Source organism: Pristis pectinata, chromosome 5, assembly GCF_009764475.1.
Source record: "Pristis pectinata isolate sPriPec2 chromosome 5, sPriPec2.1.pri, whole genome shotgun sequence".
NCBI classification, from domain to species: domain Eukaryota; kingdom Metazoa; phylum Chordata; class Chondrichthyes; order Rhinopristiformes; family Pristidae; genus Pristis; species Pristis pectinata.
In genome coordinates, this window is record NC_067409.1 from 25,233,042 (window position 1) to 25,260,909 (window position 27,868).

The 27,868-nt window shown below is 40.6% G+C and overlaps 1 protein-coding gene across 5 annotated transcripts in view; it reads left to right on the forward strand.

The window, feature by feature from the left end:
- The window catches only part of nrp1a (neuropilin 1a), a 163,493-nt gene that overhangs the window by 64,248 nt on the left and 71,377 nt on the right, over positions 1 to 27,868 (forward strand). For all 5 annotated transcript variants that reach the window (XM_052015684.1, XM_052015686.1, XM_052015683.1 and 2 more), the window contains exons 6-7: positions 20,078 to 20,233; positions 27,541 to 27,707. In XM_052015684.1, the coding sequence (XP_051871644.1) occupies positions 20,078 to 20,233; positions 27,541 to 27,707 (323 nt within the window). The remainder of the gene's footprint in view (positions 1 to 20,077; positions 20,234 to 27,540; positions 27,708 to 27,868) is intronic.

The window sequence follows — 27,868 nt, forward strand, 5'->3', positions numbered from 1 at the left end:
TTGTGGTATGTACATCCATAATATACAGCCCCAGAACTTACTGCAGCAGACAAAGGATCCCAATAAATACCAAATAATTCTGTTGACTCAAATGTTTTCCTTTTAATGTAACATTTTAGCAAATCATGTCCAGATTGTTTAGGTGTAATGGAATTGACAGCACAAGAAGAGCGAGCACTTTGAACATCTCAACACTACTGTTTGTAAAAAATGTAGCCTTTCTGCTCGAAGTTGTGTAATAAATAGAATATTTCATGATATTCAGAGTGAGAATAAAAACAGTGGGAGAAGCTGATTGCTGTTGTTTCTGTGCGTCAGCACAGTTTCTGACTGAGAAGCAAATTTTCAAAACACCGAGCGACCAGCTACTGATTGTTGCTATGGAAATTCTCACTGGGGGTGAAATTCCTCCTTTTTAACAGAAGAATGAAAGTACCTCTGTTTTTTCTTTAATTAATGACTCATTCATATCATTGCATTCCCAGAAATTGCTCCCTTCATGTTTCTACATTCACAGATAGTGGAGAGAAACAAACACTCCACTAATTTTCTTTATTTATTAACAGGAGGAATTCCAAGTCTCCAGCCTCCCTCGCTGCTTTTATTCTCACTCTGAATATCATGAAATATTCTATTTGTTTTACCATTTCAAGCAGAAAGACAACATTTCTTACAAACAGTACAGCGATATCCTGATGTTCAAGGCACTTGCCCTACTTGAGCTGTTAATTCCATTACACCTAAACAGTCTGGACATAATCAGCTAAGATGTAACATTAAAAGAAAATATTAGAAAAAAAAGAATGATAACAGCCACTAAACTGATGGGACAAAATCTGTCCTGCAAAATCACCATGTATCATTCATGAATACTCTATATGGATTTTGCCGATTTGTTCACATGTGGCCCCTCACTATATACTATGATCTAATGTCTGAATTAACTCATAGATGCCAGTGAGTCAGCAGAACAAAAGTCAATGCCCATAGACCCTTCCTTTTAAAATGGAGTCTAAATTTCCAGCAGCAGTAGGTTTTATGGAACAGATAGGAGACTGTCAACTCAACCATAATTGATTAGTGCAAATGAAGTAGGTAAGTATCGTCCAATGGCTTGCCCATGCTAATGCATTCTTATTGTTCTTTATTGCTTTTCATTTGCTTTTAACATGCGCAGACTTGTTAATGTGCAGTCTGTAAAATTAATTAATTTTAAAAGAAATGGGAAGAAGTTTTATGTGACTGCATGTACGAATGTCGCAGTGCATGCTTTCAATTCATTAAAGGCCATATTCAGGGTTCTAGGTAGGACAGCTGGTTCATCTAATTCACTTATCTGAACATATTGTAGACTTAGGTATAAAAGGAACGGTGTGACATCTGTGCCCTTCTGGTGCACTTCATTTGGAGCAATGCTAATTACTATTTGGTGACTTTGGTTCTACCTAATTAGTGTGCTATGTTTTGGGAAATACTCCCTACATTTTCTCCCACATCTGATCAAAGCAGTAATGGTCATTGGGGTACAACTCCACCTGTCCTCTGCACCCTCTGGAATCCAGCCCAACTGCCTGTTCAGTCCAGAGGACAGACAGAACAAGCAGATGCTCGTATTTTGTCCACACCTTGAATTCATTGACCTGGGTATAATTTAATCAGCGTTAGGATGAAACTACTGCAATCTGACTAATTTAAGGTCAAATCTGATACAGGTTTGCAACTAAAACTCCACTGTGGCTAGGAGAGAGCAGCTGCTAACCCTACTTCTGGCAAGCTTAAAGAAAAGTATAAAGGACTAAAAGTTTCCCCGTTTGGTGCAGAAGAAAGAGATAATTTTTTGTCAAATTATTTTTAAAATCTGTTGGCTTGGCCCTGTGCTGTTTTGCAATATGTTATCATCTCTTGATTTAATAATTACATGTTATTAATACACAAAGAGCTGCAAATCCACATTTGTCAATTGGAAGCAAACATAATGCAATAGACTATGACCTAGAATGCAGCCTGCATTACTGCATACAACACGAGGTAACTGAGCAAGCAGAAGAAATTTTAGTTAACATGGACAATTAATAATTGAGGATCATTTGATTACATCAGACATTGGGTGCCTGAACTTATGTTGATCCATGCTCTATTTCAGCCTTCTCTTTAACCTTTTCATTTCCAGAGCTGCACCAACAAGTTTGCCACTTTTAACAAAAGATGAAATCCTGATAATTCCTGCCGACAAGTGTACCTTCTCATTCCAACAGCCACTGGATCATTTTCAAATAATATATAACTACCTAAAGACAATGTTTAACAGTATGTTGTTGTTGTTGACACTCTATAGTGGGAACTCTGTATTTTTGCAGAACTGAGCTTTGCTGAATGTGTGTCCCTTTCAGTTTCTGTCAAATAGGAACATTTGCTTTTTTTGTAACTGAGGAGGGGGAAGGGCTGGTTGATCTTGTGAAAGCAGTATGTTAATATCGGCTAAAACTGAGATTTTAAATTTATTTGAATGACCCTACCAAAAAGGATGCAAGATCATTCATTTTGCAGGTTGCCTGCCAAAACAGCCAAGACAGATCCTGTTTGCAAGCACCAAGTGCATTTTTGACATGCCTTTTAACTGCATACATAATAAACACATCCAGTATTGTTGAAGTGGCTTTCTTTGATATCCTTTGTAATGAGTGTATGTAGGGAGATGATATCACCATGTCCCATGGTCAAGTAACAAGATGTGGCCAGACATGTGACATTGTTTTCCTGAAAGTTGAAATAGACTACAATGAAAATCTTGTTTTAGTTATCACCAAAAATGCTCGCAGTAAAAATACTTGGTCCACTTTGTATGGACTCATTTGGCTGGGACACAAAAGTTTAAAAAAAATTGAAATGAAAGCAGCTGTTGGAACTGAAGCACAGAACTAATCGTAACTGCTGAAAGAGCTCTCAAAACACCAATAAACTTCAATTAAGAATAAAACATTGCCAGGGATTAGAAGTAGTTTCGGGACACAATCAAAAGTTTAATAATGACTGCCATAAAATAAAAGAAGCCGCTTGCTTTCTCCAGTTTCAATGGGTTGCCATTTGGCAGTTGTAGAGTTTCTCAAAAGTAGCTGCCAGCAATTGTAAAGCAGAGAGGAGACAAGCAGGACTTGTCTTGGTTGCTTATACATCCTGATCACACAACAATTCCAATTTCAAATCTTTGTAGAACACAAAAATAAATTAATTTTGTGATTGGATTATTTAAACCAATTGAATTACAATTTAAGGTTGATGTGTATATTTTATTTACCAAGACAAGGAAAGTAACAGGATGCAAGAGGGTTGCAAGTAGTTTCAGGACATTGGAAAAGGGTTAATATTATTTGAAATGAAAACAGAAAATGCTGGGGATATTCAATAGGCCAGGCAACATCTCTGGGCAAAGAAACAGAAATAAGGTTTCAGGTTGAAGACCTTTTATGTTCCAATGAATCATTGATGAACCCAGTTTCTTTCTCCACAGATGCTGCCTGACCTACAGAGTATTTACAATACTAAATGCTGATTTCCAGCATTTAGTATTTTTCATATTGATAGTTTTTGATGTATCTTGTTACAGAATATTTCAACCTGGTAAGGTTTTCACTCAGTCACTGAGAGAGGGAGAGTATTCCTATAATTTCTTCTGAAGTGTCTTTCAGCTTTGCAGAGTTCACCATTCAGTTTTCAGGCCCAGGGCAAAGCGCTCCTCTATCTCAAGTTATCTTCACCCTGTGGTACTATTTCAGTGCAAGGGGATCGGCATTTAACAATGAGAAAATAATACCACAAGAAAGAAATAAGGGAGGAAGAATATGGTTTCAAATAGGAATTAAATTTGGGGAGAAGCGTGAAGTAATCTCATTGGAAACATTTACGTTTTCTACAACTTTTTGCACTAATGAGCTTCCAAAGTATTGCATAGAAAATTAATTGCTCATGTTATTACAATTGACCTGTTGACAAACATGACAGCCAATTTTCACCTTGCAAGATGAATGAGGCAAATAGGCTGCAAAACAGAAATACCCTGAGGATTAAATTGGTAGCATCCTTGTTTCTTATTGGAGAATGTCTTGTGATATTTTACATCAACCTAAACAGGCAGACGAGGTCCTGATTTTACTATCTGAAAAATAGAACCTCAGCAATGCGGCAGGCATTGGCTAATGTCCTGAAATGTCCCACCACAATCATGGAGTGAAGTTTTAATCCATGACCTTCTGAGTTCAGAGAAGATGGTGTTACCCTAATGCCAGGCAGATTGACGAGTCGGTTTCCAGGTGCTTTTCCAAGTCTGATTGCATTAGTTCACTTCCTGTCATTGCATATTTATATCATTCCCACTTTTTAGTATGTCTAATATTTTATATTTGTCAGTGTCCAATTTTGTTAGCCATATTTCTGTCCAAATGCTTCATCTAAAGATCCATAAATTTCACCGAAAATTGAACCTAAATGGAAATACTAATCATCCAATACAAAAATGCCTTATGAAAGTATCCTAATATGCTAGTTAACATGGTTTTAGAAGGCGTAGATTTTGCATCGCCTATGAGAGTTTTTTTCTGAGTATGTGACAAGCCCTCCTGACAGGGGGAAGGTATTTCATATTCCGTACCTTAACTTCTGAAAGGTCTTTGATAAATTACTGCATGGGAGACTAAGCTCAGTCGGTATCAAGGGTAGGACACAAGCATGAATTCATAACCGGGTAATGGGAAAGAAGTAGAGAAGTCCCAAGGGCAGATGCTCGATTCTCTTCTATTACTGGTATATAGAAATGATTTGTAAAGTAATTAATTTCACATGCCACACATTTGGGGGTGGGGGTGGTGTGGTGTGCAGGGAAGGCAGTGGGAATAGAGAAGGCAACTGAGAATTTACAAGGAAAGATTGACAAAATTGCTGATCAGTCATGAATAAAGTTTAAAATGCAAATTGCAATGTACCACATTTTGGAAGTAAGAATAGGTTGATTAGTTTGCTTTAAATGGTATTGAAGTCACCCTCCATTTCCTGCTCAGTTGCCCCCATGGTCTGATTTCAATACCACCGGTTTTTGGCTGTAGTTATTTATCCTCCTGACTCACGTGAGGGCCTTATGCATTAATATGGTCCAATAATGTTAATAGAACTCAAACTGCATTGTAAGTGATGTCAGAGCAAAGAAACTGGCACTTGCCAGAATAAATCAGTTCAACAGCTAATGAGAGGTCAAAGACCTCTTCAGGTAAGTGGAAAATTCTCCTCTGTAGGGGCTAGAAGAACTGGTGTGCTCCTAATAAGTCTCTTAGTGTCGTGGACTACATTCAACAAGCTTTAATTATTCCCATCTTGCTGTAAGACTTTACCCAGACAGTAACTTTAAAACCAGCCTTTCTAAAGGCAATGATAACTATATGCTATGGGATGCCTCTCATTGAATGTGGTCTCTCATTGTGCTTAGTGCAATGTTCAAAAAGGCATTAAGATCATTAAAAATCTATTCATATAGTTGGAATGAAAAGACCAAAAGTTCTAACGAGATTAAGTCCCATGCAAATATTTCAAGGTTAAGTGCTGCTGTGTTCCAACTGACTTGAAGATTAGCAACCTATACAGTAGAGAATCTTTTATTATTAGAGACATGCAAAGAACCAGGGGCTACAGTCTGTAACTCATCAGCAATCATTTCTTCATTATAATTACACTCTCCAGTCATTAATAATTACTGCTTTTCCTTGTGATATGAGAGCTGATTGAGGAGAAAGAATACATCATGACTCCTTATTCAGCCTTCTTGTCCATGTTTCTTTTTCAGGCTTTAGACAAGCTCCTTCAATAATTCCATAAATAAAATCTAATCTTACTTTGTGAAAAATGTTGTGAATTCCTGTATCTTTTTCCTGCAGAAATTATTCCTTGCATTGACAGTCAACAGAGTCTCAGACATATTATTTTATCTTTAAAATATCAAATCAATCCATTGAAAATAATGGAAAGGAAAATTGGCTGCTAGTATAGGTGGTTTTTCTTCATATTGCTAAAAGTTAAAATGACACCTTTTTTGTGAACTGCAGTATCACAATTGTTTCAGAAGTACTTTTTATTCATTCATTATGGGTGTCATCTATTACCCATCTTCAACTGAAAATGAGAAGACAGCAATCACGTTGCTGGGTCTGGAGTCACATACACACCAGACTAGGTGAGGATGGCAGATTTTCTGCCCTGAAAGACTTTAATAAGGCTGGATGTGTTTCTTCAACAATCAGGTTCCTGGACCTGAAATGTTAATTGCTTCTCCTTCCAGAGATGCTGCCTGACCTGCTGAGTGTTTCTAACATTTTCTGTTTTTATTTCAGATTTCCAGCATCTGCAGCATTTTTTGAGTTTTCATTCACTGTAGAATATACTGCCACTTCTCTTCCAGGAATTCCAACCTTGAAGAAGTTCTCCACTGCCCTCTGGCAGGGCTTCCACCTGTCACTTTTGCCTGGTTCACCCTCAGTGGTTTCTCAGGAAGAATTCTAGACCTGCAACGTTAACAACTTCTCTTTCCACAGATGCAGCCTGACCTGCTGAGCATTTCCAGCATTTTCTGTTTTAATATACAGCAGTCAGTAGTTCTGGGCTTACTTTTATAGAGGTTAACTTATTTTAAAAATTCCAGATTTAATTAACAGCATTTAAATTCCCCAGCTGCCAAGATGGGAATCAAACTCATTTCCGTGAATGTTAGCCCAGTAACTTAACCATTACGCCATTGTGGCTGGATCAAGCTCTCCGAGTCCTCTCTTCTCAACATGTTACATCATTATGATGGACACATTGTATAATACATGGTAACCTCCTCCTCCTCTTTTGAGAACAATGGGCTCATTGAGTTTCCACATCTGCTCCTTGTGCCATTCTCAGAACTAAACTGGTCGCCCTGGATGAATTTCCAGTTTCACTTCACCCAAAATGCTTTAACTTTTATTCAGCACCAGGCTGACTGCACATAAGATCCCAATCTCCAATCAAACTACAGGAGATGCATAAATCCAAAATCTCCTCTATCCACCCTAGGTCTTTACTGATGACATGCTGTGATGATCAAAGGAACCAATGGAAGAATCACTGATACAAGCAAGATTCCTGGGGAATCGCTTCTTGTCAACGAAAACTACATCTGTGCTCACAACTAGCCCCAAGCTAAATATCATTCCTCATCCCTAAAATTACTGGGATATGGTGGAGGGCAATTATAACATTGGTAACATTGGTTTATTATTGTCACATGTACAGAGATACAGTGAAAAACTTTTGTTTGTGTGCTGGTCATGCCATACATAAGTACATCAAGGCAGTAAAGGGAAAACAGAATGCAGAATAAGAATATGAATATTTTTCTTTTAGTTAAGACTCATAACAAAAATCCTAGGAGTATATTTTCCTTCAGTCCACCTTCACTAATTTCAAAAGCATCTACTTCTTTGCTAGAGTAAAAGAACAGGGAAAAGTAAGAGAGAGGCTGTTGCAGGAAATAGATGGCTGATTAATAATGAACATCAGTGAGCTAATGAAAATTGTGTCAAGTAAATTATAGGCCCACACCTCTACAGACTGACATAAGGATTTGGGGTGACACTTGACCTGGACCAGAATAGGGTCTCTGAAAACGCACTCTAAAACATTTGAGGAGACACAAGAGACTGCAGATGCTGGAATCTGGAGCAACAAACAATCAGCTGGAGGAACTCAGGGGGTCGAGCAGCATTTGTAGGGGGAAAGGAATTGTCAGTGTTTTGGGCTGAAACCCAGTCCTGATGCAGGGTTTTGACCCGAAATGTCGACAATTCCTTTCCTCCCACAGATGCTGCTTGACCCGCTGAGTTCCTCCAGCAGATTGTTTGTAAAACCCTTGTGTTTTATTTACTTTCTGCTTCTTCAGTTCTGCCAACTACAGGAGGAAAACGTACTGCAGAGAGTTACAATTAGTTTTTCACTGATAACTATGTCTTGCCTAGATTTTATATATAGGTGCTTAATGTATAACTGAAGTTAAGAGTACTGTAAGTCAGGTTGAACAGGTTAGAGGGTAATGGGAGAATTGTACTCAAGTAAAGGTGGGGACAAGGTGGCAGTTGGGAAGGAGACTACAGGAGAGAGATGGAGATGTGTAGAGAGGGGGAGGAAGAGTAAATGGCTGGACAGGGATGAGAGTGGAAGAGTAGACAATGATGGGGTATTTGTTAATGGCTTGATAGCTGCTTCCTCCCAATGGCAGGAGAATGAAGAAACATGAGAGGAAGTGGGTGAGAAGGAGAGGGGGCAAGGGTAACTTGAGACTGGAACCTGCTCAGCTTCCTTCTCAAATGGAGGGTAGTCGGTCAGGGTGAACCACTCTGCGCCAGTGCTCAATACCATTTTCAGGGATTGGGGGGGAAGGCAGGGACAGGTGGAGTGACACTTTTCTCCTTTGGTGGCCAAGAGGAACGTTAAAGGTTTTTCTCTGAAGGTGAGGAATGGTGCCGAGCGATTTCTGGATGTGGTTCTTGTCTCGGTATCTCTCTCTAAGATACTGGAGGACTGCGGGAATTTAAACCATCAAGGACTTACAACGTGCAAAGCAGTATTCCACACAGTGGTTTACTCTGAAGAGACAGACAGCTTTTGCACAGGCAAACAGGCAGACTTTCTGGCAAGCTATCCACTGAATAATTGTATCAACAACACAGAGGGAAGTTGGTCACATTTCACAATTCTTAAAGTGGTATCAGCAGACATTGCATGCGTTAAATCTCCATAATAATGAAAAGAAGGGAAAATTGACACCCAAAGTAACTGTCCAATCTCTGTGTTTTACGTTAGCACAAAGTCCCCTGGAATTGCCCATGAAATTTGGCTTCTTGTCTATTCCTATGACATGGAACATTCTCTTCCTTTGTGATGTCTTGTGATTTCTGGTATGGTGGGTGTCCAGTGACCCTGCCTTCTGCCAGGTCTGGCAACAGTATGATATGGGTTTCATCCTCACTGTCTCTCTAACCCTTAGCAATGGCAGCCCATTGGCACCAGTGGCAGTTCTGATGCAGGGTTTCAGCCCGAAACAATAACCATTCCTTTCCTCCCACCAATGCTGCTTGACCTGTTGAGTTCCTCCAGCAGATTATTTGTTGCTCCAGATTCCAGCATCTGCAGTCTCTTGCATCTCTGTAGTAGTGAACTTTTCTTTTATAGGCCACCTCCGTTAATCTGCCTGCACTTTCTTCCACTTCTGGTTTCCCTGTTCTGTGATTAATATCTGCATATTCATTTGTGAGTTATGTAGTTAAACCTTCCCACTCCTGTCATGTTGTACCTCTGTCAGTCTCTGCTGCTGGCCTGCTACTCAAAGTACAGGTATGAGATCTTTCTGGTCTCTACAATGAAATCTACCTTGTATCACTCTTGATTCTGTGGGCTCAGGAGCTTCACAGAGCATCTTCCAGTTGGCTTCACTATATTCTTGTGATGCATGAACAGCACATGACTCATTGATTTAACTGCTGCACTTCAGGACAGATGGTTTGTTTTGGCTCGACTCGACTTGGGAGCAAGTACATAATGTTCAACTGATGCTGTGAGTCTGACCCTGCCTCTGTCCCTGTAGATCTCATCTCAAGCATTCCACAGATTTGTAATATTCTCCTCATCGTACACAATTTGTAGAAATGATTTCCAATCCACATCATGTGCGCTTCATTGTCCCTGTGCTTGCTACCCCTCAGCCAACTTGGCTGTGCTCAACCCATTCCTCCTTTTGTTCCCCTGCTTCACCACCTGCACTTCCTTCTGTTTATCATTCAACATTTCTAGCCTGGCCTTGAAAAGCTCTGCAACTTTGTAGGTCTGCATGAACTTCTCTAGACTTAATTCTATCTTACATAAAGCTGTTTCCTCAGGCTGGACTCCAGATTCCATGAATTATCTAATAGCTGAAGAGCAAATCCTTCGTATCTGTGAAACTTTAATCATCTTCTAACAGAGCTAAAACTGTTAAGAAAATAAAAAAGGATTCCCCCTGCTCCAAGTGGCATGCAAAGACCTGGTAATAATCAATGGTTTCATTTGCAGATGGGCTGCAGTATGCTTGTAATCCAGCAAATGCATTCTCCTGGGTCTCATTTGAGGGCTTTATGGTTATAGTACGATTCTCTACTCTTATGACCAGTGGGATACAATAACATCTTTAATGTCTGTTCAGGTTTATCCAGCCTTATACAATTCAACATAAAATGTGAATTCTTCCCTGCACTGTCTCCATTTTTAAGACGGGTTACTTGCTGCAAGATTCAGCTGTTTGGATGGCTTTATTTGCTGCATCATGTCCTCTCTCACTCGAATCGCACAGCTCCGTGTTTCCAAATGCAAGTTCACATTTTATCTCAACTGAGTGGGATCACACCTGGAGTTCAGTGTTCTGATTCAATCACGGCATCCAAATTTCATAGCTTCATCAATCTGCACACCTGTTATCTTCTTTCAGGATTTCTCTCAATTGGTGGATAGTCAATAATTTAAACTAACAGAATTCTATTTCTAAAATCTTATATTCTCATAGAGAGATACAGCATGGAAACAGGGCCTTGGCCCACCAAGTCTGCACTGATTAAGACTCTACCACTCACCTACACACTGGGGCAATTTACAATGGCCAATTAATGTATCAACCTAACACATCTGACTTATAATTCTACAAAGCAACATTTCTTACAGTGATTTTGTGTACAGAGACAGTACTTCTGGAGGCTTTTACAGAGGCAGGCAGGCTTTCTGGCAGCTTCTACACCCAAAAATATCTAATAATAATATAATAACTAATATATAAAATAATATATAATTAAGAGCAGTTACCGCATTTAACAAAAGTGGTGCCAACCAGGACATAAGTAACAATTCTTGAATTGACACAAATTGTTCCTTATTGAATAGCAGAAGGAACCAGGGAGTGACTTCCTCCACTGGGGAGCCAGGGAGCGATACAACAATGTTCTAACATGGGTGCAAAGCCCAACCTCAGATGGAAACTTGGCATTTCCCATCCCACACTCAGCCCTTCCATACAAATGATTCCTGCAGGAGAGCATGCTTACAGTGTACAAATGGGCAATTTGATGCAATTGTACTGGAAAGGCTTTTATACTCCACATGAACCTTTGCCCATTCTAACAGTTTATCACATCCTTTTTGTCATGTATTTGTCTTTTCCCCGCATGTTTTTTACCTTACACCAAGTGTCAGCAGGCTTCACATAGAGTCATAGAGTTATATAGCATAGAAACAGGCCCTTTGGCCCACTGTGTCTATGCTGACCATTATGCCTATCTATGCTACTTTCCATCTACTTTCCCAGTTGATCTATGTACTGTTGTAACTTTGGACAATCTTCTTCGCTGTCCACCACACCACCAATTTAGGTGTCATCTGCAAACTTACTAATCATGTCACCAGCATTCTCATCCTAATCATTAATATATATGACAAATAACAGAGGACCCAGCACTGTTGCCTGCAGCACACTGCTGGTTACAGGCCTTTAATCTGAAAAACAACCCTCCTATTTTATCCAATTGACTAGTTCATCCTGGATCCCACATGCTCTAACCTTGCGGACCAGCCCACCATACGGGACCTTGTCAAAGGCCTTGTTAAAATCCATGTAAACAACATCTACCGTCCTACTCTTGTCAGTTTTCTTGGTCACCTCTTCAGAAAACTCTATCAAATTTGTGAGACATGATTTCCCACACTCAAAGCCATGCTGACTATCCCTAATCAGTCCTTGCCTTTCCAAATAAATCCTGTCTCTCAGGATCCCTTCCAATAACCTTCCCACCACTGATGTAAGGCTCACCAGCCTGTAGTGCCCTGGCTTATTCCTGCCGCCCTTCTTAAATAAAGGCACAACATTAGCCATCCTCCAGTGTTCCAGTACCTTACCTGCTAACGAAGATACAAAAATCTCTGCCAGGGCCCTAGTAATCTCCTGTCTTGCTTCCCAGAACTTCCTAGGATATGCCTGATCAAGCCACAGGGATTCATCCACCTTTATGTATTTCAAGATCTCCAACACCTCCTCCTTTATACTGTTCCTATGCTCCAGGATATTACTGTTCCCTGAACTCTCTAGTTTCCATGACTTCCTCCATGCAAATACAGATGAGAAGTATTCAGTTAAGGACTCTCCCATTTCCTGTGGCTGACACATACATAGATGACTACACTGATCCTTATGGGGACCTACTCTCTCCCTAGCTACCCTTTTACACTTAATATACTTTACCTAATCTGCTGGGGATATCTCAAGGCCCCACATTCAATGGACAGTATGGCCACATGGACCAAAGAGTCCTCCTACACAAAGGTCAGTTTTACTGTGAATTTACTGCCAGCTTTTATTCCTTCATTCAGAAACATTCCCAATGATCTCAATTGTCCTCTGCAATATTTTAGGGTACATACTTTTATGTAAAAGGATTAATTTTGCCTTATGTGAGCCTTGGCCTGGAAAACCTTAAAGATTTGACAAGGTTCGAGAAGGAGGCTTTGTAGTAAATGTGTTTTATATTGGATGAGATAGGAACCATGTGAAAAAGTAATTGCACAAGGGGTCTTTAAAAAAAAGTTGGCAAAAATTTTTGAGTAATAGTATACATCAGACTTGCCAAATCTGGAGAAAAATGCTTCAGTGATCATATCTAATAACTGGTATCTGCATATGGATTTAATTAGAAAACATAAGCAAATAAGCAATGACTTTCACATGTATAAAATTACTACAGACTGTAATTTTTTCACTTGAACAGGTAATTGTTGAGTTTGCTGTGTCTGGTAAATACTCTGCATCCCAGCTGCCACACATTGCAGGATCTTAACAATGCAACAGCTGACACTGTGCTGTAGATCTTCCGAACATTTTCCTCTATGGAACCCAACCTAGACTGTTTTTTGTGCCAGTATCAGTCTGAAAACAGTTTGGATGGTAGATTCCAGTAGCACCAAAATTCTTGAAGTGGAAAGGGACAAGACAGGAAGGAAATGGGAGTGGAACCTAAATCTGTGCAGTTGCTTCTGTGAAACCTCAAACCTTCAGTCGGTGGAGTAGGAGCGAGGCAGCTGATCTGGAGCTAGGAATTCCAGCCAGAAGACCATCTTCAGGCCAAGCAGATAATAGCAAACGTGAATTTCATATGGGAAATGAAAGACCCCAAATACTGCAAAACAGATAAATTAATTACCTCTGATTTAAAACTTACATTTTTCCCTTTGGAAAATATTAAAACTTTAAAATTTTATTTATACAGCATGATAACAGACCCTTCTGGCCCAACAAGTCTGTGCTGCCCATTTAAACCCATGTTAACCTACCCGTACGTCTTTGGAATGTGGAAGGAAACCATAGCACCCGGAGGAAACCCATGCAGACACTGGGAGAACGTACAAACTCCTTACAGACAGTGATGGGAATTGAACCCCGATCGCTGGCACTGTAATAGCATCATGCTAACCACTACACTACCGTGCCACCACCGAAGATGTCAGGTGTAAGGTTGTCAGGATCCTCTTTGAGCTGTTAAAAGCACCTTGCTCCACCTAAGATTCCTGCTAGGCACCGATGTCAGGCATCTTTGTCCTGTGAGGGATACCAGTTTTAAATCATAGGCATGTGTATTAAGCTTTACAGAACAAAGGCGAGGTCCAAGTCAGTCATCATCTGCTTGTATGGTGGAGAGACTCGAGGTGGAGAATGGCCTCATCCCTTAGAATTATAATGGCCCATTCCTTTGGATTCACAATGGCATCAGTGGCTGGATACTCAGTGGTTGCATTTGCTGCACTCAGAGCCATCTTGAGATCTGACTACTTCAAGGGCCAACAAGTTTATACTGACCATTAAAGGATGGATTTATGCAGTTGTCTCTAATACTGGCGTTAAAGGAGGTTGGAATAAACATTCTCATTGCCTTCTCTTTCTATACTCTCCTTTTCCAAAATGCAGCTTCCTGGGTAATAAAAGCCTGGATGTATCTTTTATGGCCACTCATGGTCCAGAACACTTGCTGGGATTTGCATCATTGCATTTGTCTAATTGCACTGACACTTATTGCAGCAGATAGCTTCCTCAGTAATACTTTCAAATTCACGTCTTTTAGAGTTGATTTCTAATTTATAGCTCTTGGGACTGCTTTATAGGACCCCTGAGGAGTTCCTGAGACACATGAGCTGCCAGCCACGGCGGTGTCTTGGATTGACACCATGCACCGTCTGACAGTGGGTTAAGGCTGTCACTCCTAATTGCCATTTCTTAACTTGATAATACAGGGCATATTATTCAACACGTAGAAGAATTAAAGCCAGACCTGCTGTGTACTCTGGTGCTTAAGGCATGCTGATGATATACAATCAGCTATGTGGTCGGTGTAGCTGTGAGTGAAAGCTCACTTCCCCATTTCCTCCCAGCTCTCTTGACCCACTGTGGTGTGATGCCACAGGTCTCAGTCAGGTCTGATACAATATCCAAGTAGTTATCTCTTTGCATGGAAACATGGAAAATTTAGTTACTAGTTTGGCACAACATTGTGGGCCGAAGGGCCTGTTCCTGTGTTGCACTGTTCTATGTTCTATCACCATGACAGGTGTTGTGGCCTAGCTCAACACAACTGAAGTGTACATAGTTCATTCCTGCAAGGGTTATTGAGTGGCCTTAAGGCGGCTTTCTCTCTTTTCTGGATTATTTTATTCTTAAAAGACATGGTTAATTGACTCCTCAGAATCAAGCAGGAACTCCCTGTTGTGACATACTGGTCGTAGCCAGAATATCTTCGTCCCAGTGAGTGTTTGAACCGTTTATTTTCTGCTTTCTCTTGAAATTATTCAGGAAGAGCACCAGCGGACTTGAGCTGCTTTAACCCTACGGCATTTCTCTTGCCTTTCAGGAGAACAGGAAAATAAAAAAAAACATTCGGTCCTTCGTGCTTGCTCTGCCATTTAGTAAGATCGCATAAAACCCATGCATCTAGTTATTTCACCATTTCTGTCCATTACCTTAGTATGCTACATTTGTTAAAGAAGCTTGTTGAAATGAATTTTGTACACAATTGTGTGAGGATGAGTAGGCTAAGACAGGCTATAGAGCAACAATGCGTGGGTTTGACTGGTTGTCATAATGGGATTATGAAATTGCACAATTTTCACCAAGCCTGGGGATGTGACTATAAATTGGCACACATCATTATTTTACTATAATTGGATATCTTTAGCTGTGTATGAAAACATATTGATCAAGGAGGAATTAAGGAGAAATATGGTATCATATCACAAAATAATGCAAATAAGCCGATAAGAAGAATCATCCCAAATGACAGAATCTAAGAACGGCAAGATAAGCAGTTATTTTAATATGGAATCATATCTTATCATTATAATAATTTCTCCAGCCCGGTGCATACACAGACTTTCAATAAAAAAAGTGCAGACAATCATTGTTACAGATTGCCTGCAGAAATTTTGTCTGATGTAGCCCATGAGTGCAATAAAACCAAATAGTTACGACTTGTATTCTGCTGGCTGTGCCCTGGGATTTCCCTGGGGGCTCCTGCAATCACCTCAAATGTACAATAATGACCAGAATAGCTGGTGACTGGTTAGTCTAGCAGTGTTCCTGACAGTATTATCGCAGCATTGCTTTCAGAAATGCTACTTTTCACAGGCTCGTGGTGGCTCATATTATTTAATGTGAGCTCAGATGATAAAAACAAGATGGTATTCAGAACAAAAGATGCAAGAAATCAGGTCATGTAGCCCTGTTTTTGGGTGTTATGTGATTCAACTTCAATGAAAAATCATTCACAAAGAAAAATTGTGGACCTACTGCAAATCTCATAAAGAGCATATTTGCTTTCAAATTCTCAATGTATTCAAAGTGTTAAGGCACAGGAAGCTCAGTGCAATTGTGTGCATTGCACATCTGGAAGCTGCTTCAAGGATCTTAGTCAATTCCATTGTGGCTTACATACAATTCAGTCTGTTCATGCATAAGCAGGTTTTCACGGCACTTGAGGACTGCTTCATCAGCGGAGCAGGTCCCAGTCACTGAGACCATTGCTGGGAACCATCTTTAAGTAGGTCTTTGTTAAGCGGTATACATTTAGCATGTATCCCCTTCAGCTCATTGATCTCAAGTTCAACCATTTATTCTCCACTGTACCAATCTCCTGGCCTGACCCTCACTCTGACATACTGACCCAATTCACACCCCAGTCTCCCTAGCTGATCATCAAGCACTGATAAACACTAACCTGCACCCCCATCACCAGTCATTCTCCCCAATTCCTTAGCTCCCAATTTCCACCCACACACACAGTCAAAATTGAACCCTGCAAACCACCACCAACCACCATGATCCCCACCTCCCCCCACCACATCCCCAAGTGTGGGCTTAATTAGACCTTTTAAACAGTTAATGACTCTGGATTGGGCAAAGGAACGTCACATAAATATCTCATAAGAACGTATTTAGCAATCGTGCTAATTCTTGCATATAGCAATTTCTATGCTTCACTATTTCTGCTGTGGAATGTGCCATCTGCTTTAAATGCACTAGGTTGATTCAGGACAGCAATGGGTGTGTAATCTTAAGCAATACCATTCTTCATAATTGTTCTGCTTTCCATCAGTAGTTCAACACATGCTTTAAGAAAAAAAATTGAACTTGTCCTACTGGATTTGCTTGGTAATTTCAAATCCCAAGTAAGAAATTAGAGCAACTTTCACTTAAATTGAGTGCTTCTGAAGAATCTTTAATCTAAGCCTTTTTACTGGGAAAAGGAGGGGGAGGATTAGAATTCAAAGGGACTGTGAAGTATTTTAATAAACTTTCAGGCAGTGCTTTCCAAGCAGAACAGTACGTGACCAGAACTATCAGTGTTTGTTTTTCTGCAGCCCTGAATCTCCAAGGCAGCTTTGCTCTTTGGAGCCTGTCTTTGGCAGCCTTCAGTGTGCTGCTCTGATGTGACATAGCTTCTCTTGAGTCCTGAGAGTTGCCCACAACATAAGTATTCATGTTGCCCTTTTCAACAAGCATTGCACTTATATTCTTGCAGGCCAGGTAAAATCTTTCAAAAGCCCATAAACCTTTCAGGTGATGCCTTTACTGCAGATGAAACAAAAGAGCAGTTTGATAGCTTTTGCGTCCATACTACCTTACTGGAAAACTACCTTACTGAACAAGCATTCACAAAACCATTGCTTTGTGGTTTATATGAGAGCTTCTAGACTTCAGTGATCTTAAATACACTCTTTTCATATTTCTGGTGCATTCCTATGCCCTCTGCAATGCATGGAGAAGTTCTGGGGCATTAACTGATTTCAATGCTCCTTTCTCTGTTATTTATTCCTTTTTTTTTGTCTGGGTTATGCTCCTGTCCCTGAATGGGGGTGTGGCACGTGATTATTTTCAGTCCTCTGCCTGTGTATTAGAATCACAGAGCGGTTACATCATGGAAGCATGCCATTCCGCCCATCTGTTGTGTCTCTAGAAAATTCTCCTGATTGTGCATTAGAGAGAGATCCAAGATGATGCACTGTTTATTTTTCCTTCTTTCTCCACCTTACTTCAACAGCAACACTCTATTGATTAATCAGAGTTCGTGTTGTCCAAGAGGATTTTGAACCTTAATTAGACTTGGTTGTGCCACTGGTTATCAACACATGACCCCACCTCTAGCCACTAATTTCATCTGCAATTTCAGTTTGTAAAGATTGTGAAGTTTTTCCTGTTTTACTAACCTTGACAGAAATGTCTATTATGCACAAGCTCAAACTAATTACTGGCATGTTACTCACCAGATAATTTCACTCTTTAAAATTTTTCCAAGAAAATTGTAAACTGTGCACCTCCTTAAACTCATTCCATTTTCCCTCCTGAATCTGATGCTTCTAAAGGGCAAACACAGTATTGACAAGGAAACACTTCATCACACTTCTCTTGGCCTAGGTATTGGATCTCGTCACATTTTCTTCTGTGCAGTGGGATGTAATGTGGATAGATAAGTAACAAATGGCAGCTGCAGTATCTTTTGTTGTGTTTAATGCTATGTTGGAAATTTGACCTGGTACTTCTAGTTTTTCTTGTCCTTGTGCCAATCAGCTGATCAGCATAATTCACTGATGTTAAAGTCATGGAGTTGAACAGCATAGAGACATGTCCTTCGGCCCACCACTTTTTGCTGATCTACACTAATCCTATTTGCATGCACTAGGTCTGTATCTTTCTTTGCCTGACCTGTCTAATGTTTCTTAAATGTAGTACTTATTTTTCTCCTCATTACTAAAGTTCTCCGATCCAGGCAACATCCTGGTGAATCTCCTGGGCACTCTCTCCAGTATGACAACATGGTTGCTATAGTGTGGTGACCAAAACTGTACACGATACTCCCAAGTGTGGGCTTAGCAGTATTTTGTCAAGTTACAATATAATGTCCCAACTTTTCTCTTCTATATCCTGACCTATGAAGACCAGCGTGCCATAAGGCTTCTTCACCACTCTATCCACCTGGGTTGTCACTTTCAGGGAACTATGAGCTTGAGCCCCGTGGCCCCTCTTTTCATCAACATACCTCAGTGCCCTACATTTACTGTATATGTCCTACCCCAATTTGACTTCCCAAAATGCATGACCTTGCATATCAGGATTAAATTCCATCTGCCAACACTCTGCCCAACTTTCCATCTGATCTCTGTCTTGCTGTAGCTTTAGACAATCTTTTTCGCTAGCATACTCCACAAACGTAATAATCATGCCTCCGACATTCACATCCATTATTTTGCATTCAGTGTTCTTTTTGAAATGCTGCAAGGGAAATTGAATCTTGTTCCAGGAGTGACTGTTAATCCACAGTCAGTGGTCACTCCTGGGACAACATGCTTTATTAACGCTACACTGGAAGGGACTCACAACACCATGACGGTACCTTTATAAGTAGGACTGCAGCAGTTCAAGGTGGCAGCTCACCATCATCTTCTCAATGTCAACTAAGAATGAGCAACAAATGCTGATAAAAATAGTCTGTCAATCTACCTTTGTATTCAGGTCTGAACTTGCACAAACCTTACCCCCTCATTAACTTTCCAAGCTTTTACCTCCAGCTCCAGACTCCTGATTCCTGATCCCAGCCCAGCCTACAGTCTCAATCATAACCTCACACAGAATGAGAGCCCCTATTCCCTGTGCCTGGAAGCCCTATCAACACCTTGTCCCTCAGATGCCAATCCCCCTTCTGATGTTTATTTATTAAAAATAAATAAAATCCCAACAATAGGACCATAACAAAAAACATGATACACCCATCACATTACGTTCTTTGTATGCTATTTCAACTGCATTCTCCAATATCTAGTAGTTACTTTCTTAACCTTTAAAACCTTATGTTAATCACTCAAAGTTTCTCAAATAGTTCCAGACATTTATTTCACATTCAGTAAGGACTATGTGATTACTAGAGGACAATTACTCAAGGAAGAAAAGGAAATGATCAGGAGGTGACTTACAGAGCTCTAAGTTTGTGAAAGGTTTGATACTTTGGATGTCAAATAGTCTTCATGTAAGAAGCAAAAGTAGTATGGGCCATAAAGCTAGTTACTCATAAATCAAATACACAATTTAGGAGAATTCCTTGCCTAGAGGGTGATTGGAACTTGCTACAACTCCAAATGCTTGGGATAAACATGGATAAATGCAAGGAGATAACTGCACAAGAGAAAAGGGTTGAAGATTTGTGGATAGGGTTGGATGGAGAGGTGGGAAGAAGCTGAAGTGAAGTGTAAACTGAACCATGTTGGGCTGAATGGCTTGTTTCTTCACTATACATTCTTTTTTAGTGCTTGGTAATCAGACAATTAAAGAAAGGCGATTCCTCATACACTTATTGGTATCGAATATGTGACTGATGAACTCTCCCAGCAGTCCTGCAGGAAAAGCTCACAGTGAAAAGTTAGAATCTGAACTGCTGACTTACTCTGGTCTTTTTCTCGCCCTCTCTTTCAGTTGGGCTTCATATAGGACGCTACTGCGGCCAGGTGGCTCCTGAACGTATTCAGTCCATCACGGGCATTCTGTCACTAACGCTGCACACAGACACTGCAATCGCCAGGGATGGCTTCTCTGCAAACTATTCTATTGTCCAGAAGAACTTATCAGAAAGTGAGTAGAAACTGAGTGACTGTCATCGCTTGGTATGGATGGGTTTCTTTGTTCATTGAAGATATCAAGCACATTGACATACTGAGTAGAATTATATGGAGCACCTGCTACTCTAATGTTTATCCTGGAAAATGTGGATTCACTCATGTTCAACAGCATTCCTTACAGACCCAAGTTAGTCAAATGTTGCCAGCAGCAAGACAAAATAAAAAGCAATCCTCAATGACATCTTGCTTTCATATAATGCCCCAATGTGCTTTACAAGAGAATAATCATCCAAAAGTTGATAGAGACATTGAAGGAGATATCAGTAACTGGAATACAACATAAAAGGTATAGATGGTACAGTGTTCCAAAACAGCAGTTTAGAAAACTCTTTTAGCTATAATGAAGCAAACATAATAATATCAAGGGAGGCAATTCTGAACATAGTTCAAGAGAATGAGGCTGGACTGGTGGAAGGAATATCAGTGGAGAGGATTTTTGTGGCAGTGATCATGATGCAGTTTGATTAGTAGAGTCATGGGAAAAGACAAAGGCAAAACAGGAATAAAGGTTCGAAAGCCAATTTTACTGCACTGAGGCCATTTTAGTAAAAGCAAACTGGAAACAGCTACTTGTAGATAAATGAATCTGGGAGCAATGGGAAGCATTTAAGAAGGAGATTCAAAGGGTTCAGAAGTAGAATATTTGCACACAAAGGGCAGCAATGAATTCCAAATCCCTCCCACGTCCCACCATATGACAAGGTCCATAGAAAGTAGGTCAAAGTAAAAGAAAGCATATGTCAGACTTAATACAACAGAAAGCCTGGCTGAGGATAAAAAATGTAGAACTAAAACCAAAAAGGGAAATTAGGAAAGCAAAAAAAAGAACAGATATAAAAATATTGGCAATCATTGTTTTTTTAAGTCCCTTTTTTTTAAAGATTGAGAGGATAACTAAGGAAAGAGTCCAACCTTTTAGGGACCAAATAGATGATTTGTATGTGGGGATAGGTAATGTGGATAAGTTCTAAATTAATATTTCATGACAGTCTTCATACAAAATTGAGATGATGCCAATTTTGCAGCCATTGTGAAATATTGGATGGGATAAATTAAAACAGGAAGTCAGGGGTTTATCATCTCTGAAAAACAATCAGTTCTCAGGCCCAAATGAAATGCTGGGCCTGAGCTTATTACAGGCCCTCCCCAAGTTACAAATGTCCAACTTCAGGACACCCTGTACATTCAGACAAGCACTTGGGAGACTGGTGGGATGGATGGGGATGGATTTCCCATCCATCCCCATCGAGCCGCAGGCATCTTCTGCTGAGTTGGAACGGGGCGTTTCCGTGTGCCTGCTCTCCCCCCACCCCACCCCACACACACCCTCCCCCACCCCCGAGCTAGAACAACTGGGGGGGGGGGGTGGCTGGGTCAAGCCAAGCAGAGCTGAGACAGCTGAGCAGGCTCACTCACTCACTCCCTCAGTGACGCTGGTTGGTGGCCGCTCTTCCTGTGGCTGTTTCCTCTCCTGTCACAGCCGTTTCTGTCGTCTTCTTGCACACATTGTTTTTGTTCATTTCCAATTTACAAACATTTCGGGTTATGAACAGTTCTTAAGAACAGAACCCTGTTGTATAGAGAGTAAGGTAGAAAATTGCAGAGGCTCTGACTTCAAATTATCAATCCTCCCTGGAGAGGGTTCAGTCAAGGAGAGGACGGTGGTGTCAGGGAGAATGATTGATGGTGGAGAGGGTTCAAAGTCAAAGTCAAGTTTATTATCATATGTACAAGTACATGTATGCACAGGTGCAATGAAAATCTTATTTGTAACAGTATAACAGGCACATAGCATCAGAGACACAACATTCCCCACAAAAATGTAAATTAAACATAAATTATAGAGAATTATACAAGAAAGAACAGAATTAGAATGAAAAAAAAACAAAGTCCATTGTAGTGTGAAGTTCACTGCAATTGTAGTTTAGTCAGAGAGAGAACGGCATTGGAGATGTGATTGGAATTGTGGTACAGGCGATTTGGGGTAATGGATTGGTTGAGGAATGATTGGGCGTGTTGAGGAGATGATCAGTGATATGGGAGAGGATTGGGTTGGGCTTAAGGACATTGGCAACAAGGGGCATATGTGATTGGTCATTAATGAAAAGGAGCACTTCTAGGAACACGGATGCCACCAGACTCCCTGGCAACATCTCAGGTGAGGTTGGGACTTGCAACAAAGCAAAAAGCAAACACATCCAGGAAAGTGTGTGGGTGTGAAATACAATATTAAACTTGGCTGTGATGCTGCCCTTAATACCCCACTCCTCAGCTAATGTAGAGCAAGAAAGTAGCTGAGGAAATGGAAGAAAATAAAAATGAAGAATAACTAAAATGATAAATTCCGGTTTGATCAAGCTTGACCTGTCTCTGTGGCAATGTATGTTTGTACATTTTAAGCAATATGCTGGAGGTAATGCAAGTTTTTATAATAACTGTTTTTAAATGTTATCATCTTTGATTTTGAATTAAATCACCTTTTTTGATTTTCTGTACTACTGGGGATGGAATATTAATGTATTGAGATGAAGAGTTTTATTGCTGATCTCTTAATTTAAGTTTGGATGGTAAAAATTGAATATTGTATTGTGGGGAAGATAAACACACCCCATGACCATCTCCTCGTGCTCAGTAGCAGAACCCCATAATGGGCCTGGGGCAACTTTCTCTTACGCTTGGTGTACATTGTATAAGTGTCCCCGATTAAAAAGGGAGCTTTCATTTATACTATATCTCATTACTCCAAGAGATATACAAAGAGAGTCAGACGCAACACATTAATTTCTAAAGGAAGTATCCAGTCATTGTTGGAAAGCAGGGCAATTAATTAGCAGGAAGCAAGCTTTCACTACGAGTGAATGTGATGAATGGGTAGTTATTCTGCTTTCGGTGATATACATTGAGAGAGAAATGGTAGTTTGCTTTTGCTTCCTGCAATGGAGTTTTTTTTCACATCTATCTCAACGGGACTTGTTAGATGTCTCATCTGAAAGATGACAACCTCTAGCAATGTAGCATTGTCTTGTCGAACACCTTGGGATATTTTGCCTTTATGTTAGTGCTTTAGTGCAAGTTTTTATTGATTTTTAATGGAAGTGTTCAAATGGAAGCAGGGTTCATTTGAACATTAGTGCAAGTGTCCATTTTTCCTGCCTTTGTCATGATGCTCTCCATCTAGTGTTCCAGAGAGGATTGACAAAAAGCCTCTTAATGTAGGCCAGATCCAAATAGGAGTGAGATTCAAAGAGGAAATTTCAGGCAGAACGTGTGAAGTTTCAGATTCTGACAGCATTAATTATGACTTTTATTGAACAAAAATTATAGTGAAAGCCAGAACCAAGAAGGACTGCTTCTCTTCTGACCGCCAGCAACATAATGGATCACGTCGAGGTGACAGGAATGGTGCAAATTGTATAAACTGCCATCTCTGATGTCTAAACGTCTGACAAGCCAGCTTTTTGAAATTACATATGGTTAGGCATGACAGTTTAAATATGTACCTGAGGCTGTGTCATTCTCAGTACTGTCAGAAGGTTAATATTACAGCACCATGTGGAGGATTTTAACATTTATCCTTTAATTCTTCCCATTTGATATTGTTGGTGCTCCTCTGATCAGAACAAAGAGTGTTGCTGACCATTTTACCAAATGTGGCTACTGAGCACTATAACTTCCATCTGTTTCTGCCATTTTACCACCCACCATAAAACTCAGTAACTTGGAAGGATGCTTGGCAAGAATTGTTGACAATTGTTAATAAATCAATAAAGAATGATTCTGTGAAATAATGTTAAAAGATTGGAAGATGAAAACCTTACATTACTGCTGGCAACCTGGTGTGTGGGGTTCACCTTTTAAAGCCTTTTCTGAGGAGGTGCTGTCAATTGCAGAGATAAACTAAGAAATGCCAAAAACTTCTGAGCAAAGATAGATTTGAGATTTGCACAAAGGAAGGAACATTTCTTTTTATACAATTGTCATGTACCAGCAACAAAAGAAACACACCAAGTCATGTATAAGTGTTAAAAACTATTTTATTAATAACTACTTATGATAATAAGAAAAATAAAAGTAAAAACATTAGAACATCAGAAGTAAAAACGTTAGATCTTAAACATTAACCCCAAAAACTAAACTCAAAGTGTGTGTGTGGCAAATTCCCAAACTCCAAGTCCAGGAAAAGTTCACAAAGTTCAGTTCAGAAGCCGTAAGGTGAAACGTGAGCAAAGGCTTCTGCAAAACCACTATTGACTAAAGAGGAAATGTAGAGAGAAAATAGAGAGTAATTACGAAATCCAAATGTTCCACTTTGGAACTCATACGACACCTCAATCACTGATAATCTCCATTCCTTTGTTCCAAAGTATCTGCGACCCCGAAAGGCATCTGAGACATGGCCATCCACACAAATACCTGTTTCCTTCTACAGGTTAACGACAAAGAGGACTCCACTGGATTATTCCAAAAATCCATATGTGGATTGTAGTGACAGACACAGGTCACAGTTATTGTTTTTCATCCATCGATACAGAGACCATCAGGCTGGTCTCTCTCTCTCTCTCTCTCTCTCTCTCTCTCTCTCTCTCTCTCTCTCTCTCTCTGTGACTCCGACTGTCTGCTCCAAACAACATCATCACGTCCTTATCTCCTGTTGTTGTCATCATCATGCCCCACACACACACACACACAAACACACACACACACACACACTACTCACTACTGTGCTATGTCTTAAAGGGACATTCACCAAATAGTAACCTCATCCGTAACAACAATACTTTAGAAATTCTCCAGTACTGTTAAATACATTTTGCAACCTGAGACAGAATGATTTGCAGTTAATCTCCAGGGGATGTATTGACTGATCTCAGCTGGGTCAATAGTAGCTGTAGAATTATTGATACTTAAAAATGTTACAGAAGGAGACCATTCAATCCATTATATTTGAAGCTGAGAAAGGCCTGCCCAGTATACTAGCAACTGTCAATTTTCATCGGCAGTCCTATGTCAACACATATTTTGTTAATGCTGAAAGATTTCTACCTCTAAATTTGCTTCAGGCAGTAAGTTCCAGACCCACAAAACCCGTTCAATGAAAAATAAAACTCCTCAGTCCCTCGCTAATTTTAAAATCTATGATCCCGTTTATTGAACTCTCAGCTACAGGAAATGGATACTTCCAGTGCATTCTTGGGCACAATTTTATGCACTTCAATCAAATCTCTCCTTGGTCTCCCATGTCAACAAGTATCCAACATCTCTTCAGAGTCAATGTTCTACAGGCCTGCCAATATCCTTGTAAATTCTGTACCCTCTCTGGTTTGTCACTTCCTTCCAGTAATGTGGTGGTCAGAACTGTAAGCAGTACTTGGCTCTGGCCTAACTAGTGTCTTTTTGTTCCATCATGTCCTTTCTGCTCATACAGTCTGTGCCCCGGCTTATAAAGAAAAGCATCCCTAAAGCCTTCTCAACCCCATTGGTCTACAATTGACTTCTATACCCTAAACTCAGATAGTAAAAGCCATACAAGGTTCCTGCTCTTGCTTGCTATCCAGTCTTCCCTCAACAATATTTAGACAGTGCTGTTAACATAAGACATTCAATCCACACAGGATTGACACAAACCAAAGAAGGAGACATTAGAAGAGGTGGTGGAGAGTTTTATGGAAAGTCTCGGTTGAAAATAGGCACAAACAGCCGAAGGCATGATTGCCAATCTCAGGTAATCGAGGGATTCACAACACAGAGAAGATGAAGTTTATGGAGGGCAGAAGAAGAAAACTCTCCCTTCCTGGGAGTATGTGCCTGGTGATGATGGATGCAAACAAATTCCTCACAAACAAACAATCAACCAACACACATTCAACAGGAATTTCCTTGGAATTTCACTCACTCTATTAGCATTACATTGCTGGAAGCAATCCATGAGGTTATCAATATCCTCCCAGTGAAATAATCCCAGCAGACTGAGAGCAGCCCCAGGACTGAGAGCAACAATACTGTGCCCCAGCATTGAGGAGGAGAGAAGAAGTTGAGAAGGGACAGAGGGGGTTGAAATGATAACTGAATTCAAATTATATTTCACATTTGTCCTCACATGTCCTCACATTTCATCCCACCAGCCTACGCATCCAACATGTCATTCTCCGCCACTTCCGCCATCTCCAACGGGGCCCCACCACCAAGCATAACTTCCCCTCCCCACCCCTTTCTGCCTTTCACAGGGACCACTTTCTCCGTAACTCCCTAGTTCACTCCTCCCTCCCCACCTATCCTGCTCTTTCCTCAGGGACTTTCTACTGCCCCCGCCATGGGTGCAACACCTGCCCCTACACCACCTCCATCCAGGGATCCAAACGGTCCTTTCAGGTGAGACAGAAATTTACCTGCACCTCCCTTAATATCATCTACTGCATTCGGTGCTCCAAGTGTGGCCTCCTCTACGTTGGTGAGATCAAACGCAGACTAGGTGACCATTTCGCAGAGCACCTGCGCTCTCTCCATAACTGTGATCTGCATCTCCCCGTTGCCAGTCACTTCACCTCCCCCTCACTCACTATCACTGATATGTAAGTCCTCGGCCTCCTCCACTGCCAGGAGAAGTCCAAGCGCAAACTGGAGGAACAGCTCCTCATTTTCCGTCTTGGAACCTTGCAGCCTAATGGCATGAACATTGAGCAATCCCCACAACCCCACCGCCCATACCACCCCCCAACCATGCCTCTTTTCATCCCTTTCCTAGCCTATCTCTCTTTTTTCTACCCCCCCTTTTTTCTTCCTTACCTTTGACCCATCCCTCAGTGGATCTGCTCTCCCCTCCTCCTCCCCCACACCTACCAATCACTATCTCTTACCTGCATCTACCTATCACCACCTTGTGCCCACCCTGCCTCCCCTCTTTTGTTCACCTATCACTGCTCTGCTTTTCTCTCCTATATATTGGGCTTCCCCTTTTCCTATCGTCAGTCCTGAAGAAGGGTCCTGACCCGAAACGTTGACCGCCTGCTTTTCTCCATGGATGCTGCTTGGCCTGCTGAGTTCCTCCAGCATCATAGTGTTTTTCATCTAGATTCCAGCATCTGCAGTCCTTTGTTCCTCTTATATTTCAGAATTTTTTACAGCAAATTTAAACATAATAATAATACAAAAAAAGGCAAAGAATCAGTTTCAGAGGTACAATCGTGCAAAGCATCTGCTTCCTCTATTAGTCACAGTAATAAGAAGAGCTTATATTTGTGTGTTATCTGTTTTTATGTCCAGATATTCACTGTAATGAATCACTTGGCATGGAATCCGGCAAGATTCACGCAGATCAAATTTTGAGTTCCAGCAATTACAATTTATACTGGTCCTCAGAAAGATCAAGACTAAATTACCCAGAAAATGCATGGACACCGGCAGAAGACTCCAACAAAGAATGGATACAGGTAAACACAATCACAAGATTTTCCTTGGCTCAGAATGTCATTAGTAAACCAAGGTCTCTGTCCCTGCCGTCATTTGAGAGGCTTGCAGCCGAGGAGAATTTCCAGCTTTGAACTGCAAAAGAAAATGTCTCTAATCCAAACATCAAAGAAGATTTCTGACC